We start from the raw sequence: 17,544 nt of genomic DNA, 5'->3' as shown, positions 1-17,544 counted from the left end.
GCGGAGAGACCTCAGCCAGCGGGACTTAGGATCCTAGGGGGCATGGCCTCGCCCCTCCCGGGGCAAGGCGTTGGGGGGAGGAAGAACCAGGTGCAGGGGGACGGAAGAACCCTACTGAGGGCGCCTAGGGTGGAGGAGGGACTGAGTTAATTTCTCAGCTCCCAGAGGGAAGAAGCTGCTTCCTTTTCTCACCAGGGAGTTTGAGGACTCCCTGGCCTGGCTTCCTTGGGTCTCCGGAGAAGCCCTCCCTCCCCCATTTCTGAAAGCCTTGTCCCTAGAGGTTGGCTGGTTGGCTTCCATCTTACCCTCTCAGATCACCTCTCATTTTGCCCCCGCTCCTGTAGGATTCTTCCTTACAAGTGATTACCCCTGGCAGGGTCTCCCCTACTCAATCTTTTCTTTATTTTTGCCTTCTCACTGCCCTCTGGGAAGGTGAGACTCCTCCCTGAGTATGGGGGAGGGAGACAGCTTGGCACTGCTGTTGAGGTTTTCGCTTGGGGTGGGGAGCCACACCTCTCTTGGGCCCTTCCTGCCCGCTGGGCTTCTTCCAGGGGGTTTCTGGTGCTGGGAAATACCCAGGGAAAAGGCCCAGAAGGCTGAGCAGTGCTAGGTGCCAGGAGATGGAGGGAGTGGTGCCAGACAAGAGTATCCATAGGCATCCCCTTCCTCCTGTGGGCTGGTCCAATTTTCTTGGCATTCATTCATGGTCAAATATTTGTTGAGGGTCTGCTATATATCAGGTGCTGTGTTGCTCACGGCAGGGGGAACAGACAACCTGGAAGAGGATGAGGAGGTAAAGGGCACTGGAGGTTGGAAGGGGAGAGCCCCACCTTAGCAAACAGGGGAGGAGCCCTCTGCTCTCAGTCACCCAAGGCTGTCTCATGGGTTTGACACCCTGGAAGGAGGCAGAGACAGGGGGTGGTCCCCAAGGACCTCTCCCCATTACGGTTTCCCCCTCCCAGGACACTGAGTTGCCAGGAGACTATGTGTCTCATTCCTGGTGGGGCCCACATGAGAGAGGATCATTCTTGCCACTTTCCAGAGAGGACGGAGGGGCTGGATTCACTCCGTGTGCTCTACAGGCCACAGCCAAAAGTCCCAGGACTCTGCTCTCAGCCTCTCCAAGTTCACCAGGCACAGACGCAGCGACTCTTCCATCTTGACCCTCTAATGGGGTTCGGCTGGCCTTTCCTGGGGCACTCATGCTACCCAGTCCTCTCCCCTGGCCCCAGCTAGGGACTCCTCCCTTCCAGGTCTGACTGCCCCGTGGATGTGCCCAATCTTGGGGCCCTGAGGCAGGCCCATGTTGAGGGCATAGCCAATGTGGCTGTAGCCGGGCCCCATCCCTGTCTCCCTCTCTCAGACGAGAGGTGCATCTGCGCATATCCGGTCCACCGTGTTGACACTGGGGGCCGGGTGGGGGTGGGGCATCTTTGCCTCTTTTCAATCAGGAGTTCCCCTACCTGACACATGATGTCTAGGACATCATACGCATGGGACAGTGGCTGAAGTGGCCAGAGGCACCATGATCTGGCTAGTAGGGGGAAAGAGGGATGAGACTTTCTCTTTGTGTGTCTGTGTACTGCTTTGTGTTTCTGCAACTGAGTGTGTGTGTACGTGTATATACTTGTGAATGGGTATCCATGTCTCTGTGTGTTTCTGTGACTCTGGGGGGGATGTTGGAGAAGGTGTGTGTGAATGGTGCCAGTGTCTCTGTGTTTCTGTGACTGGAGTGGAGCTTGTGGGAGTGTGTGTGAGCCAGTCAGGGCCCTGTGGGCGCCCTGTTTGTGTATGAGTGGGGTTGGTGTACGTATGAATATCTCTGTCTCTGAGTTTCTCTTTGTTTCTGGGTTGTTTCTGATCATGGAGGGCTTCTCTCCAAGTGCTGTGTCCCTTTGTGGGTGTGTTTTTGTTGCCCTGGGTGTGTTTGTGGTGATGTCCTTATCGGAGGATGTCTGAGAGTCTGTGCGTGGTGGTGTGGGACCCACGTGTTGCTGGGCACTGTGGGTAGCCCATGTGTACATGGTGTAATGGTGGTGGTGGATGAGGGACCGCGGCCTGCTCTGCAGAGCTGTCCATCACCACCAGGGCTGCAGACATGGCTCTCATCATAAATTCTCCCGTGCCCTCTGCCTGGCTCTGCCGGCCCCTCATGTGTCCACTCCCTCTGCCCCCCCCCCCCCCCCCCCACCGTCACAGGCAGCTGTGGCTAGAGCCTGTTACTCTAGCCCCTCCCCTCCCCTCAGCACCTGTGGGCATCCCCTGGCACCCATGGGGGTGGCATGTATCCATAGATTGTTTTAGGCATTGGCTAGGGCACAGACTTTGCTGTTCCCTTCCCTTGCTAGCATGTGACTGTTTTTTGCATCTCTTGGAGCCAGTGCTGGGGGTAGAGGTGGGGATTGTGGCTCAGATGGAGATAGCCCTGGCGAGTGAACCTCTTCATCTGAGCCCTAGCCTGGCATCACCCCGACCCTCAGGTCTCACTCACGTAAGGCCTCTGTCCCAGCAGTGCCCCTCCACTCAGCCACTGCGCTTGACTCCTCTCTGCCATTAAAGCATTCAGGTGGCACAGGACACCCTGGCATGGTGACCTTCTCCCATCGAAGACCCTCAATGTCTCTCCCCTCTGATAGTGGCTCTGAGGCCTGGGGAATCTTGTCTGCTGGTGCCAGGCACCCCAGGGCCAGGCCATCTGCTGCCTCTGTCTTCCTGCTGAGGCTGGCACCGGTCAGCAGGGTGCCCTCAGCTTTGCCAAGAACCAACCCAGCCTCCAGGCCACTCCTTCCTTGTCCTTAGCCATCTGGAAAGGCCTTCTGGTCTCCAGGGGAAGCAGGGTGACCTTAGGTTATTGTGAATGAGGAGGAACCTGAGGCCCCCATTCTAGGGGTGCAAGGGGACCTCCCCTTTCATCTCTCCGGCCATAGGATGTTGCCCATGCTCCCAATCTCCCCAATTCCCCTTGCTGCCCACGGCTCCCCATCTATTGCCCAGTGCGGTGAGGTGACAGCGTCTGTTTACCCTTCTCTGTAATCCAGGTCCATCATGTTCATAGGCGTCCCTGCCCTGGCCTTGGCCCCAGCCTCCCTCTTCCACTCCCCACCCCATCAACCCTTTCGGGGTCCACTTCCGATCCCACTCTGCTTCACTCTGATGCTTTCTGCTCATCCACCCAGTTAAGTCTAAATACTTTCACTTGGCATTTAAGCCCATTCCTCTGGCCCCAGCCCCTCTTTGCAGCCTAATCTGCTATTTTTCCAGGCCCTGCAACCCAGCCAAATTGGACGATCGACTATTCCCTCAACACACTCTTGGCTTGCCGGCCCCTGAGCACTTGCCCATGCTGTCCCCTCTGCTCAGCATGCCTTTCCTCCTAGTCTCCAGCTGCTCATTTTTCAAGATCCAGCTCAAATGCCACCTCTTCCAGGAAGTTTTTCCTGGCCTGCCACAACCAGATACCATTTCTCTGACCCTGCAGCTCTTCTTCATCTCTGCCAGTGTCTTGTGGGTTCCCCATATCACAGTCATCTTTGCCTTTTCCTACCTGTGACTCTCTAAGGACAGTTACCATGACTAGAATGCATGGCTTGTAAACATCTGGAATGGTTCTTCCCAGCCCCCACCAGCCGGCCTGGCGCCGGCTCAGGGCCGTCCTGGGCCTCAGTAGAGAATGGCATGTACCAGGCATCGTTTCCTTCCTGCTCTTGGGAGGGTGGAGCGCCCATGTCCCAGGGTTGAGTGCTGAGCTCCAAGGGTCTCTAACCTGCCCCTGCCCCTACTCTCTCCTCCCAGCCCCGTATAACCATCTCTTCTCTTATTTCCATCAGCAGCCAAACTACTGGAGTTTCAAGGTCAGTGCGTGGTGCTTCTGCTTCCGTGACAGCTGCATGTGCTCTCCCATCCCTGCCCCTACCCCTCCCTGCACATGCTTTGCACACGGTGTGCGTCTGCACGGGACCTTCTGGTGCGGGCGGTGGGCCTGGGGCTGCAGGCTGTGGCTGCTGCTTTGAGAGAGTCTGGGTGGGCCTGCCAGGGGCTTGTGGATCCAGTGCAGGAGCTGGGGCTGCCTCTGCTGGGAATCTGGGCTGGGAATGCTCAGGCTTCCTCAGGCCGTGAGGGGCATTTGGGAATGAGAGGCTGCCTGACATTTCCGCCAGCCTGGAGAGACTGCTGGCTCTGAGGCAGGGACCTAGACCCCATGATCTTGTTGAGGGCCCTGTTCTCTGAACTCAGATGTCATCTTCCAGGGAGGCCCTGTGACTATGATGGGTCCCTCATCCCTTCCTTACTTTCCACTATGGGGAGCTGGTGAGTGCCAGGCAAGACTCATAGCCCTGCACCCCCAAACCTGTTGCCCAAGTGGAGGGCTAAGCTGAGGGAGGGGTGCCTTCATGCCTCCTGGGAGAGTCTGGACTTTCCACAGCTGGAGAGCTGTCTAGGGCATCCTGCTGACCCTTGGGGGAGCACCCTCGGGTGCCTCCTCCATCTTCTCTGGCACCCGGGCCTAGAACTGAACCAAGTCAGACTACTGCTTGTGTCCTGGAGTCTTCGGTCCCTCAAGTCCCAGGCATGATGACAGGGTGGGAGGCATTCATCCCAGACAACCTGGGCGTCAGCTCACCCCAAGCATCTCCTTTGCATGCATTCTTCCACAGAGAAGTCCCTGAATCAGGGACTTGGGGAATCACAGAATCATGGCGTCAGGCAGATGGCCTTTGCGGAGGAAGCAGTTCAATGCACAGCCGGCCAAGGGCCAGGCTGCCCGTGGTGAATTCCAGCCTGCTATTAACTAACTAGCTCGGTGACCTGGGGCAAGTTACATAATCCCCGGGGCCTCAGTTTCTCCTCTGTAAAATGGAACGACGATATCTGTATCATAGAGTTGTTGTAAAGAATGGAATGAGATACTGCGTGTCCTGAGCACAGTGCCTGGCTCCTAGCAAACCCTCCGTGGTAGCTTACCTCGTTAGCTTTTAGAATTACAGGCTCTGACTTGATTCCCAAATCAGAATCACCTTGCGAAGCTGGCAAAAGTTTCAAGCCTCAGGCCCCAGACCCCAGAGATTCAGATTCAGTGAATGTGGGGTCCTGGAAAGAATGTTTCTAAAAGCTCCCACATGATTCGGCCCCAGTCTGTGGACAGCCACGGGGAACCTCAGCAACTAGCCTGACGCCCCCGCTCAAGGTTCCCTCTGCCTGATCTCTGACCAGGAGTCATCAGCTCCTCTGTGGAACATCTCCAAGGACAGGGGCTCACTGCCTCGCCCGGGAGCCCCTTTCCTGTCTTTGGCGAGCTCCGCTTGAATTACTGTTTTGTTCTCTTGCCATCTCCCTCGTAGTCAGGAAGTCCTTCTGGATGTCTCACTTTTCTCTGCCCTGTTGTCTCAGCCCAGGGCTGGAGAGAACACTAAGGTGCTTTCTCTCTTCTCAAGAGGGTTTTCCACAAAGGTTGTGAGGAGGGGAAGGTGCCCACAGGACCAGGATGGAGACAGGAACTGGCGGAGCAGGGAGTGTGGGCAGCTCTTCTCCCAGGGTTCCCTGGGCAGGTTCCTGCCTTCTCTGCCGTCAGCAGCCCCTGGCATCCCCGTCCCCCATCATTCTGGCCCCTGTTCCATCTTCTTACTGGCATCTCCCTTGTGCCCCCCAGCACTGTGGCCACTCTTACTCATCCCTGCTGGCTGGCTCATTCTGCCTGAATTCTGTAGCCCCTCATCCACACCAGCCTGGCAACCACTGACCTTCCAGTTGCCTTGCACCCCCATGACCACCAGCTCAGACCTGGCTCCTGACACTGCCACGGGGCTGAGGTGAGAGAGAGGGGCACAGGTTGGTACTGGTGATCAGCCTAGATCTGAGCCAAAGGGTCCAAAGTCTGGGCACAGGTGTCCCCAGGTGCACCCAGTCCGACACTGCCTCCCTCCTCACTCACCCATGCCCACCCACTGCTCAAGGCACTGTGCTTGAGGCTGGATGCCCTCTGAGGTCCCCAAATATGACCTTCTACATCCCCAAGCCCTCGAGGCCACTTTGGGGACAGCTGGGCACATCGCCCGATAGAGGAAGATGCTGTCTCTTTTCAAGAGTACTAATCCGATTGGAACAGTAAATTGAGTTAATACAGAAGATAGAGATTAATTTGGGGTTAACCAGGATTTTGGGAAGGAGGGAGCTGAGGAGGAGAATAAATGATTCCTTTTCAGAGATATTTTTACTGTTTTTAAAAAAATTATGACAATGATATATTCTAATTGTGCAAAATTTACCCAGCAGAGAAATGTATAAAGCAAAGAGAGAAAGCTCACTCCTAGCCCCTAGATAACCCATGTTAATGGTTTTGAGGGATTTGTTGTCAAAAACAGGCAACTTACTTTATAGAAAAATACAATTGGGAAATGTGATTTTTTTCCTGATAATATATGTATATATAATACATGTATGTATATAATGTACATAACATGGAATGATGTAAATCTGATTCATTATCTTACTCCCTTAAAAAAATGAGTTTCTGACAGCAACCAGGCGTGAGGGGCGGGGCTGGGGCAGAATGGCAGGAACTGTAGCCCTGAGTGACAGTCCCAGCCTTCAGCCAAAAGTAGGCTCTTAAAGTGCAATTGAAATCATGGTGAGCCCTCCCCCACGGAGGGTAATCAAGCTGTTCCTGGGGCAGGGACTGTCCCTGGGTGACACCCTCCCCTAGCCCCAGCAGCTACCACCCTCAGCTGTAGCTCTCGTCGAGGGGCTGCCCCGCTGGGTCCCTGGGGAGGCCTTCCGGGAGGCTAGCCAGGCCCGATGGCTGTGTGGCAGCATGTGTCTTGCAGGGTGGGGTAGGCCTGGCACTTAACACCATGTGCGCGTGTGGATCACACCGGGCTTAGCATGTGCACTGCATGTACTAGGCAGGTAGTCTCTTTCAAACTGGGGTCCAGCTGGCTTTGGGGGGTTAGGGATGGTTCTCCCAGTCACTCTAAGTCAAGGACATTGTGCCCAGCCCTGCGAGGGATCCTGGGGTCCCTAGCTCTCTCTGCTTTCTCCCTGGGCCCTGCTTCCCGCCCCCACCCCAACTCTCTGAACTCCACGAAGGATAAATTCGCTGCTCACAAACCCGCCGCTTAATTAATGTCTGGAACTAATGCCCCAATTTGCTCAACGATTCTGCTGCTCACCTCGGTGACAAATTTGTGTTGTTGTTGTTCTTTGGAAGCTTAAAATAGCAGGCGTGCCCATGGCTCCTGCTCAGATGGTTTCTTGTCTGGCTTCCCAGGGTGCCTGAGTCCTCTGACCACTCCTTACCTGCTGGGTGTCCCAGCCAGGCCAAGGCCCCAAGAGGTTGGGGAACGCTCCTGCAGCCTCACAGCGAGTCTGGAACCCAGGAGACCCTCCTGTGTGTGTGTGTCACTGGCTGGCAGAGGCTCCCCGGGCCTGGATGGGGGCAGTGGGCAGAGCCAAGGGGCTCATGCTTGGTTCCTCTTGGCCCGCCCTGCCCCTGCAGACCCGCAGCTCGCGCCACACTCAGGGAGCCCAGCCCGGGCTGGCAGACCAGGCTGCCAAGCTGTCATACGCCTCTGCGGAATCGCTGGAGACCATGTCGGAGGCCGAGCTGCCCCTGGGCTTCAGTAGGATGAACCGCTTCCGACAAAGCCTGCCCCTCTCCCGCTCCGCCAGCCAGACCAAGCTGCGCTCGCCAGGTACTGCTCACCCGATCCATCCTCCTCCTGGCCCCTGGCTCCTCCCTTTGCTCTGCTCCCCTGGAACCCTCTTCATCCCCTTCACCATTCTATCTCTCCTCCACCGTCTTTTTGAAGCCTCTGGCTCTCTTCCCCATCTCCCCATCTCCCCACCCCCAGCAATCTCCTCTCCCTCCTTAGCTTCTCTCTTCCCAGCCCTCCTCCATCTCTCTCTCCCCTCACCTCTCTCCATCATCTCTCCCACCCCTCTCTCTCCCTCAGCATCCCCTTTCTTTCCAAGCCTCCTCTCTCCCTTAGGCCTCTCTCACCCCCTTCCTCAGCCCCTTTTCCTTCATCCCCTCCTCTCACCTCTCTCCCCTCAGCAACGACTCCCTCTGAGTTTCTGCCCCACCTGCTCCTGCCCCCAATTCCATTTCCTCATCCAGGCTCCAACCTGTCTGGGGTCAAGGAGGTACCTTGAGAGGCCGGCAGCATGAGGAGTGCCTGGGTGCACCTGCACTCCGGGACAGCATCCGGCCTCAGACCCTGCCTCTGCGGGGCCAGCGCGGCTCCTGAAAGCCCCCCTTGCTCCCCCGGCTGGCGACGTGGTGGTGGCACTGGCAGCGAGGGCGGCATCTCCTTCGCAGGGGTGCTGTTCCTGCAGTTCGGGGAGGAGACTCGGCGCGTGCACATCACGCACGAGGTCAGCAGCCTGGACACGCTGCACGCACTCATCGCGCACATGTTCCCGCAGAAGCTCACCATGGGCATGCTTAAGTCGCCCAACACCGCCATCCTCATCAAAGACGAGGCTCGCAACGTCTTCTACGAGTTGGAGGACGTCCGGTGGGCGTGACCCCGGGGGCTTGGGGCGGGCTTCCCATACTACTACTCTGAACCGGCTGGAGTCCGCGGGGCCGTTCCCCAGCCCTGTACTGACCCCCTCACCCTCTCCTCCCAGAGCCCCACCGCCCCGCCCTCTTCCCCGATCGTCCCAGCCCCACCTCCTCCCCTCCAGAGCATCCACCTCTATTGGTTCACGTTGGCTTGAGCTAACCTGAGAATGGTGCGTGAGGGGGAGATGGACAGGGTGGAGGTTGCTAGGTGTGTGTGTGTTGGTGACAGGCAGCCTGAGCCACGAGATCCACCGAGCAAGTAGTTAGGAAGGGGTTGAGGCTCCTGGCCCCTTACCACCCCTCCTCCCCTCTGCCTGTTTTAGCTGCCCATCCTCATCGCAGGGCTGGGGGATGGTGACCCTCTGTACCTCCCCCCTCCCCCCCCAGGGACATCCAGGACCGCAGTATTATCAAGATCTATAGGAAGGAGCCGCTCTACGCCGCTTTCCCTGGCTCACACCTCACCAACGGGGACCTCCGGGTATGGCTGGGCATGCCCAGGGCACTGGGGAGGCTGGGCAGATGGGGTCCAGGAGCAGTCTAGTCACTTGTCACCAGGGACCAGGGCCAGCTCTGGAGAAGGGAACATAGAGGCTGAAGCAGAGGGGGCCCTCCATTAATTGTGGGGTCATGGAGTCCCTCCCCTCACCTGCCACTTTCCCCTCTTGTTCGCCCAGAATTTCTCTAACAGCCTCTAGATACTCTAGACAGCCTGGCTCAGGAACCACCCCTTTCCCCTTTTGCTTCCCACTCCTCACCATAAGATGGGCTGCGGTTTGCCGCTCTGCTGCGTCTCCATCTGCCACTTCTTCCTCCTGCTGGGAACTCTGATGAGAAAGGGGCCCAAGATGCAGCAGGAGCGAGGGAAGGCAGAAAACAGAAGGGACTTCCTAAGCGTCAGGGGGGAGATGATGCTGGCTCCTCAAGCAAGGAGCAAGGGATCCCCTTTGTGACCAGCCCTATGGGGTTCTGGGGCTGTCTTCTGCAGAGAGAGATGGTGTATGCGTCGCGGGAGTCGTCGCCTACGCGGCGCCTCAACAACCTGTCGCCAGCGCCGCACCTGGCCTCCGGCTCGCCGCCGCCGGGGCTACCGTCCGGGCTACCGTCCGGGCTGCCGTCGGGGCTGCCATCGGGCTCGCCGTCGCGCTCGCGCCTCTCGTACGCCGGGGGGCGCCCGCCGTCCTACGCCGGCAGCCCGGTGCACCACGCGGCCGAGCGGCTGGGGGGCGCCCCCGCCGCCCCGGGCGTCAGCCCCAGCCCCAGCGCCATCCTGGAGCGGCGCGACGTGAAGCCGGACGAGGACCTGGCGGGCAAGGCGGGCGGCATGGTGCTGGTGAAGGGCGAGGGCCTCTACGCCGACCCCTACGGGCTGCTCCACGAGGGCCGCCTGAGCCTGGCCGCGGCCGCCGGCGACCCGTTCGCCTACCCGGGCGCCGGCGGCCTCTACAAGCGCGGCTCGGTGCGCTCGCTCAGCACCTATTCGGCCGCCGCGCTGCAGTCCGACCTGGAGGACTCGCTGTACAAGGCGGCGGGCGGTGGCCCGCTCTACGGCGACGGCTACGGCTTCCGCCTGCCGCCCTCGTCGCCGCAGAAGCTGGCCGACGTGGCGGCACCCCCCGGGGGCCCCCAGCCGCCGCACAGCCCCTACTCGGGGCCGCCCAGCCGCGGCTCGCCGGTGCGCCAGTCCTTCCGCAAAGATTCGGGCTCCTCGTCGGTCTTCGCCGAGAGCCCCGGAGGCAAGAGCCGCAGCGCTGGGGGTTCCTCGACGGCCGGAGCCCCGCCCTCCGAGCTCTTCCCCGGACCTGGGGAGCGCCCGCTCGTCGGGTTCGGGCCGCCTGTGCCAGCCAAGGACACGGAGACCAGGTGAGGGACGCTCGCGATGGGGGAGGCAAAGGGGGCTCTGGAGTCTGTGGCAGGATTGTGTCCCGGACTCTGAGACCCCGGAGTCCTTTGTAGACCCGGAGTAGTCTTGAGGGGTCGCCAGAGTACTGTATCTTGGATGTGGCGGGGAAGGCACTGGAGAGACGAATATGCCATTTTCCCTCCGTCTACAAGTCCTGAAGGGTGGACAAGAGGGCCCCAGTCAAGGACTCTGGGCACCTGGGTTTGCATCCGTTCCCTGACCCTCAGTTTCCCCAACTAAAGTTGAGGCCGAACTAGCATTCTTTAGTGCCGTTCTGCTCAGTTTGCAGCCATGAGAGCTGTCCAGCACAGGGCCGGCTGAAGTTGATGGGTGGGGGTGGGGGGTGGGGGGCGGTACTGGTAAGAAACAGGGATGGGCAGAGAAACACATTCCATTAGGTAGCCTCCCAGCTGGGGGACTCCTGCCCATCATTCAGCTCTCTCCTAAGGGTCAGGGCCAGAGGAAGTAACCAGGGCACTGACTTGTCCTCCTCTGCCCTCAGGCAGCGCTGCTGAGGAGAAGCCATTTGCATTCACACAGCTGTCTTGTGGCCTGTGTGCCAGGCCCTGCACTGGGCACTGTCGATGCCAAGTTGGGCAGACCCTGTTCCTGCCCTGTGTAGTGGGAGAGACACATTAAGAAATACTTGCACTTCCCTTGAGAGGGTGTACAAGTGCTGTGGGAGGAGGGACTCCTCAAGGCTGTTGGGACTCTGGGATGGCCTCAAAGAGAAGGTAGGGAGGAGGGCACGTCAGGCAAGGGGAAAACATGTGCAGAGGTACAGAGAGGCTTGAGTGGGGCCCATTGGGGAGCCACTGGTGAGAGATGAGACTGGAGAGGGAGAGGGTGACTGTCAGGTGGAGAAGGGCCTTACCAATGTTGGGTCGGGGGCTGTGAGCTTGACCTTTAGGCATTGGGATCCTTTGAACTGTCTGTGTGCTGGCACTGGGGAGGGAATGGTATCTCATCTAATTGCCAATCTTAGGAATGGTGGGGGCTGGGCAGGAGGGACCCCATGCCCAGAGCAGGGGTTGCTCAAAGCCCCCATCCTCCCCAGGGAACGCATGGAGGCCATGGAGAAGCAGATTGCCAGCCTCACAGGCCTGGTGCAGAGTGCCCTACTGCGAGGCTCAGAGCCTGAGACCCCCAGGTGAGGCTGTTCTCCCAACACCACTGCCAGGGCTTGTGGTTGGGGCAAGAGGAAGGGGAAGTGGGCAGCAGGAGCCCCGGGCTCAGCTCTGACAATATCTTGCCCTGTGACCCTGGGTGAGCCCTTTCCCTTCTCTGGGACTCCATCCTGAGAACAGAGGACTGGGAGATTATGTTAGGTCTCACCCAGCTTTGAGGGTCTGGGGCTAGCCTGGCCCCCTGATGGCCATCTTTTACAGTGAGAAGATTGAAGGCTCCAATGGAGCAGCCACCCCCTCAGCACGTGAGTGACCCTTTCCCCCACCCCCCACAGGTCCTTCCTTCTCCAAGCCTCAGTTTCCTAATCTGTAAAATGGGGACTGAACAATAGCTACGTGACTGGGCTTCAGTGGATAAGAGTGATCACCTTAGCCCTGGTGCTTTGCTCCCACAGAAGGGCTGACCACCAGTTGGGGAGGGGAGCAGAGCCACATGCCTCTCTGGCTACTGTATGGGGTCAGGAGTGGGGAGGGTCTTGCCGCGGCCCTTCAGGATTTGTTCCCTTTCTTCCATCCCTGTGGCCCCTCTCTGCAGCCTGCGGGTCGGGCGGCAGGAGCAGCGGGGCCACCCCAGTGTCCGGCCCTCCCCCACCTTCGGCTAGCAGCACCCCTGCGGGGCAGCCCACTGCCATCAGCCGTTTGCAGATGCAACTACACCTGCGTGGCCTGCAAAACAGCACCAGTGACCTGCGCAGCCAGCTGCAGCAATTGCGGAAGCTCCAGGTACTGCCCGCTCTGGGCCCTCTCCCCATGCCCAGCCCCTCCGCAAATCTGGCCCCGCCAGAACCCACCCACTCGGGCCAACACCCCTTCCCACAAGTCCCGCCCCATCCCTTGCTCCCTCTTACCTCTCTCCGAACCCTTTCTCTCCCTCCTCTTTCCCTTCCTTGAGTTCCTGCCCCCTCGCTGAATCTTTGCTCCCTAACCAAGCCCCCATCCCTCGCTCATATCCCCCTCACTGAGCCCTCCTTCCCCTTCCCTGAATCCTCCTCTCCTGGAGCCCCAGTCCATCCCTCTGAGCGCCCCCCCGCCGCGCGTCAGTATCCCTCAGGGCAGTCCCAGTTCCCTCCTGCCCCGCCTTGCTCTCCCCTTCCCCGTCCCTTGGGCGGAAGCCCTTCCCAGATCCCCTCGGCTCCCCCTTCCTGAGCCCGCACAGTCTTCCCCGCCCTGCCCCTCCTGGCAGATGGTCCCACCAGTCAGGAGCCTGGCATCGCTATGCCCGCTCCTCAAGAGGGCCCCAAGGTCCGTCAGGTGAGAATAATGAGCAGAGACAGGTTGGAGAGGAGGCAGAGAGTTGCCATCTGGGCAACGGGTAAGATCTCGCTCCCCCCACCCCACCCATTGCCCCAACTCGGCCTTAGAACTGAGTTCAAGCGTTGTTAGTCTTCCCGTCCCAGCCACGGAAACCCTATCAAACCCCAGTGCTTGAGTCCATCATCGAAGCCACAGCCATGCAACCGCATGATCGGCAGAGCCCTACATAGGGCGACGCTTTGCCCCCCAAATATTCCCATCCCCTTCTCCGGCCTCTATATTTTCCCAGAACGTAACTTTGTCCTCCGCCCCCCACCATCCCAGCCCTGCGCTGCTGCTCACGGCCACAGCCGAGCAGCTGCATCTTCTGTGGAGCCCGCCCGGCACCGGGCTGTCCTCTGCGCTCCTCCTCCCTTCCCGGCCCTGTCCCTGCTGCGCGCCCCCATTCCCTGCCACCCCAGTCCATCCGTCCATCTGCGTCCCGCAGCTCCAGAACCTGGAGTCGCTGCGCGCGCTGCTGAAGGGCACGGAGGCGGAGCTGAGCATGCGCGTGTCGGAGGCGGCGCGGCGGCAGGAGGACCCGCTGCAGCGGCAGCGCACCCTGGTGGAGGAGGAGCGGCTGCGCTACCTCAACGACGAGGAGCTCATTACCCAGCAGCTCAAGTGAGGCTGGGCTCGGCTGCGGAGGGAGGGCTAGGGGTGCGGCCCGGGGGGCCTGCAGCCTGGTTTCACTGGAAGGCGAAGCTCCCTTCCTTCTGAATCACAGCTGACCAAAGGGTCTGTTCTGAAGCCTGATTTCTCTCTCTGTGGCCTGATTTCTCTGTGACCCACAAACCTTTGACCATCTGGCACAATTCCTGAGTTCTTTTTTCTGGCTTGATGCCTGCTTGTGCTATGATCTTGCTTTCTAGTGGTCCACAGTCTGGCTTCCTCGTGGCTTGCAGCCTTACTCTCAGGTGGCCAGCTGCCGGATTTCACTCTGCCCTCTGCCTGCTTTCATTGTGGCCTGTGATCTGTGCAAACTGACCCTTGGGTGGAGCATTTAGGTGTTGCCAGCTTGGTCAGCTCGGTGCTGACCAGCCACAGTTACCACGCTCCAATTCCCTGAGCTCTGAGACCAGGTATAACCAAGGAAAATCCTCCTCCCATCCTGGTGCAGCTCAAACAGGGCTCTAGCTTTTTCAGAGAACAGCCAGCCCCCAAATGCTTAGACACGGAAGGGTTAACAGAAGACAGTCTTCTGATCCAAATTTAGCAAGCGGCTGTCTGGCCAAGATTCGATTGTCTGGCACCATTGAAGGGAGAAGCTGCCTTTCACTGTCCTTCCTCGGAGTGAGTGCCCCCACCCTGCTGCAGCCTTGCCTTGTCAGTCATTGGGGTCTGAGACAGAGGTCTGCTCCTTCCTCTGGCTTCTCTCTTGGTGGCACAGGGCACAAGGGGACCCGAGGTCCATCTCCAGCACTGAGAGGCTGTACGATCAGGGCAGTTTCTGCCCTTCCCTGCTCGTTGGCTTTATCATTTGTGCCCAGTATTAGGATTTTTGCAGTTCCTTCCAGAGAGAGCTGGGGTTCTACTGGCCAGAGACCAGGAGAGGCTGCTCAGAGGAGCCCACCTTCCTCACCAAGTCATATTGGGTTGTACCTCTTGAAAGAGGCTTCTTGAGAAAGGTCCCTGTTCCTCAGCCTGGGGCCCACACAGCCTGGTGGTACATGTGCATTTCAGGGAGGCACAAGGCAAGGATTCACATGACCCCTTGTGGCTGAGATAAAATAAGGGCCCATCCCACTTGGAAATAAGCCCGCAGCAGCCACCCTATCACTCCAGGTGTGAAAGCTTGGTGACAACTCCAGTCACATCTCCAAGTAGACTGGCAGCTGCCATCCTCCTCCCCCAGGGAATTCCATTTACCCAACTTTCCTGTCCTTTCCTTGCCCCTTTTCACTCAGTGCAGAAGAGCTGGGTTGGAATTTTCAAAAGGAACTTTCCTGAGACATTAAAGGAAAATAAAAGGAAATATAAAAGCACAGAGGCAGAAGAGATGAAAGGACGGATTTGTGCTCTGTCATATGAGTGTCTGGTCCTCAGCTTCCTGGGGACCTCAGTTCTTCAGGAACGCGTAGTCGTCACCCCTGCCCTGTTATCAAACCTGTTACTCAGAATGCTCACTTGAGAGAGCTTGGTGCTGATATGCTGCTTCTGGCAGGATTCTGCATCCACTTTGAAGGGGGCTCCTGCCTTTTTGGGGTGGGGTCTGCGCTTGGCTGCACACCAGCCCTGCAGTGGCACCGGCTTGGCCATGAGGGCCCTCCCTGCCCAGCCCTCATAGCCTCCCCAGGAGTTAGGTCGACCAGCAGGCCTATCTTTACCCCTGCTCTGTGTGCTTGCTCTTGCTCGCTACAGTCTGCCCGTTCCTCCTGCCCTGGCATCCTGCTGTAAGTTAAGGCTGATTCTGTGCTTTATTCAGCTTAGCTCACTCACCTGTCCTTTTAGCCAAGCGCTTGAGCTCTGTCTAGACATTGCCCCTAGAGGCAGCCTCTGCTGATTGAGACCTTTTGGCCTCTGGAGCCTAACTTGGCCTAAGCCACGGCCAGCTTTGTAGGCATGCGACCTGCACAGTCACGCAGGGCCCCACACAGTCCGTAAGTTCGTAAGGGCCCCATGGCTTGGTTTAATGCTCTGCTATTGCAGTCTTGAAATTCTTAATAATTTAATAATTTTTCAATTAGGGGCAAAATCTTCATTTGAATCTTCTTCGAATTATATAGCTGGTTCTGTCCTGACCCTCCCATTTCGGCCCTTCCAGGACACTTTCTGATCCCAGTGTCTAGACTTGGGCTGGTCTGGGACTCATTTGCAGAGCCTGCCCGAGTTAGGGGCTCTAAAACTTTAGCAGATTGCACGGTCAGAAAATCCAGGTGCTGACTGAGCTTAAGGGAGGCCTCGTCCCTTTGGCCTGAGAATTGCAGTGTTGTCTCCTCCTGAAGGCCTACCTGAGTCCTCCTTCAAATGAGGGTCCTTTCTCCCTCAAAGTGACGTTTGGGAGTGACCTTTTTACACACAGGCACGCTTTGAGCCAGTCAGGTGTCACACACAGCAGAGGAGAGTTCTTTCCCATGTGGCGGAGTGAGGGCTGGGTGGGACCGTGGGTGGGTGTGGGGTGATGTTAGTCCAGTGTGGAAGGAGATGCAGCTGAACCCAATGGCTGAAGTCAGACGTGAGTAGATACTGCTTTGCCACAAAATAGGTATATGACCTTGGACAAGTTACTTAATCTCCCTGAGCCTCTTTTTTTTTCCTTAATGCCAAAGCCTGTTGTATTAGTTCGGGTAGCTAATTAATTAGTTGGGGTAGCTGCTATAACAAATTGTGTAATAGTTCAAAAGTAATAGACAGATCTTTTTTTCTCGTGGCACAGTATTGGGTGGGTTAGTGGAGTGGCCCTCCTCCATGCAGTCATTCTGGGACCCAGGCTAATGGCGGCTTTGCCATCTTCAATATGTGCCTTCCAAGATCACCCACGAGATCATTGCCTTTCAATCAACAAGAAGGGGAAAAGAGCATGGAGGGGCTTCCAGGGAGGTTTTTATGGGCCAGGCCTGGAAGCAGCAGGTCCTCCTTCTACTCATATTCCGTTGGCTAGACCTGATTCGAATGGCCACTTCTAACTTCAAGGGAGGCTGGGAAGTGTGGTTTAGTGTCTGAGCTACTGTTTGTCAATGTGTAAACTGGAAGTAAAAATGGTTCCCACTCACAGGATTTGTTGTGAGGATTAACTAAGGTAATAGCAATGAAGGGCTGGATGTGGCGCCTGGGAGGCAGCAAGTGCTCGGTAAAAGATCGCTCTTGAACTGGTGGTGTTGAGTCATAGGAGTTTGTCTTTGGCTCCAACATCGTCTGTCTTCCCCTGCCAGTTGGATGAAGATGTGTAAGGCATGCTGATAAGATTTGCTGATGACACAGAGCTTTGATGGGGAACAAATCTGTTGGATAGTAGGACTGAGATTTGGAAGTCGTTCCCACCTGGATTGTTGAACTGAAATCCCACAGATGAGATTTGACAGGAACGGATGTAAAGTCCGGCATGTGGGTCAGGGATGTCGGTGACTCCGGCACAGAACTGAGATGACCTACCTGGGCAGCGGTTCATTTCTTTCGCTTATTCACTCATTCCACAATTATTTACCAGACATCTCTTCTGCTCCAGGCACCAGGCCAGGTGCTGAGAATCGGAGATGAATCCGGAGGATGTGGTCCCTGCCTGCCTGGAGCTGCACAGCCCAGCAAACAGGGGTTTGGGGAGCTGGAAGCAGACCCCCGACCCCAGTGTAGGGAGTTGGGGAGAGGTTCCCATTGAGACCTGAGCATGAGTGGGAATTAGTCACACGTGTGCATGTGTGCGTGCATACGTGTGTTCATGTGTATGGGTGAATGGAGTGTTCTAGGCAGAGGAAATGGTATTATAAAGGCCTAGAGAGGGCAGCACATGCAAGGACCTCAGAGAAGTTCTGGATGGTTCTAAACAAGCAAGCCAGATGAGAACAGGGGATGTGGCTGGAGGGAAAATCCAAGCAGCCCACAGGGCCTGACCCCTTCCTCATCTGCATAGCCTCATTTAATCCTCACTGTGGCCCCAGGAG

General features: G+C 57.6%; 1 protein-coding gene across 11 annotated transcripts in view; it reads left to right on the top strand.

Annotated features, from left to right (window-relative positions):
* Nucleotides 1-17,544, top strand: part of SRCIN1 (SRC kinase signaling inhibitor 1) — a 56,911-nt gene that overhangs the window by 22,037 nt on the left and 17,330 nt on the right. For 10 of the 11 annotated variants that reach the window (XR_006890841.1, XR_006890843.1, XR_006890844.1 and 7 more), the window contains 9 exons: nt 3,828-3,851; nt 7,493-7,688; nt 8,315-8,513; nt 8,951-9,044; nt 9,552-10,426; nt 11,524-11,616; nt 11,855-11,898; nt 12,189-12,376; nt 13,395-13,570. Coding sequence is in view for 7 of the 11 variants with exons in the window: in XM_046677562.1 (XP_046533518.1) it covers nt 3,828-3,851; nt 7,493-7,688; nt 8,315-8,513; nt 8,951-9,044; nt 9,552-10,426; nt 11,524-11,616; nt 11,855-11,898; nt 12,189-12,376; nt 13,395-13,570 (1,889 nt within the window). In the remaining 4 variants the exon portion in view is untranslated. The remainder of the gene's footprint in view (nt 1-3,827; nt 3,852-7,492; nt 7,689-8,314; nt 8,514-8,950; nt 9,045-9,551; nt 10,427-11,523; nt 11,617-11,854; nt 11,899-12,188; nt 12,377-13,394; nt 13,571-17,544) is intronic. The other variant, XM_046677557.1, reaches the window with a different exon arrangement.

This window comes from Equus quagga, chromosome 11 (assembly GCF_021613505.1).
Source record: "Equus quagga isolate Etosha38 chromosome 11, UCLA_HA_Equagga_1.0, whole genome shotgun sequence".
Taxonomy (NCBI): Eukaryota; Metazoa; Chordata; class Mammalia; order Perissodactyla; family Equidae; genus Equus; species Equus quagga.
This window is presented reverse-complemented; position numbering and strand designations above follow the sequence as displayed.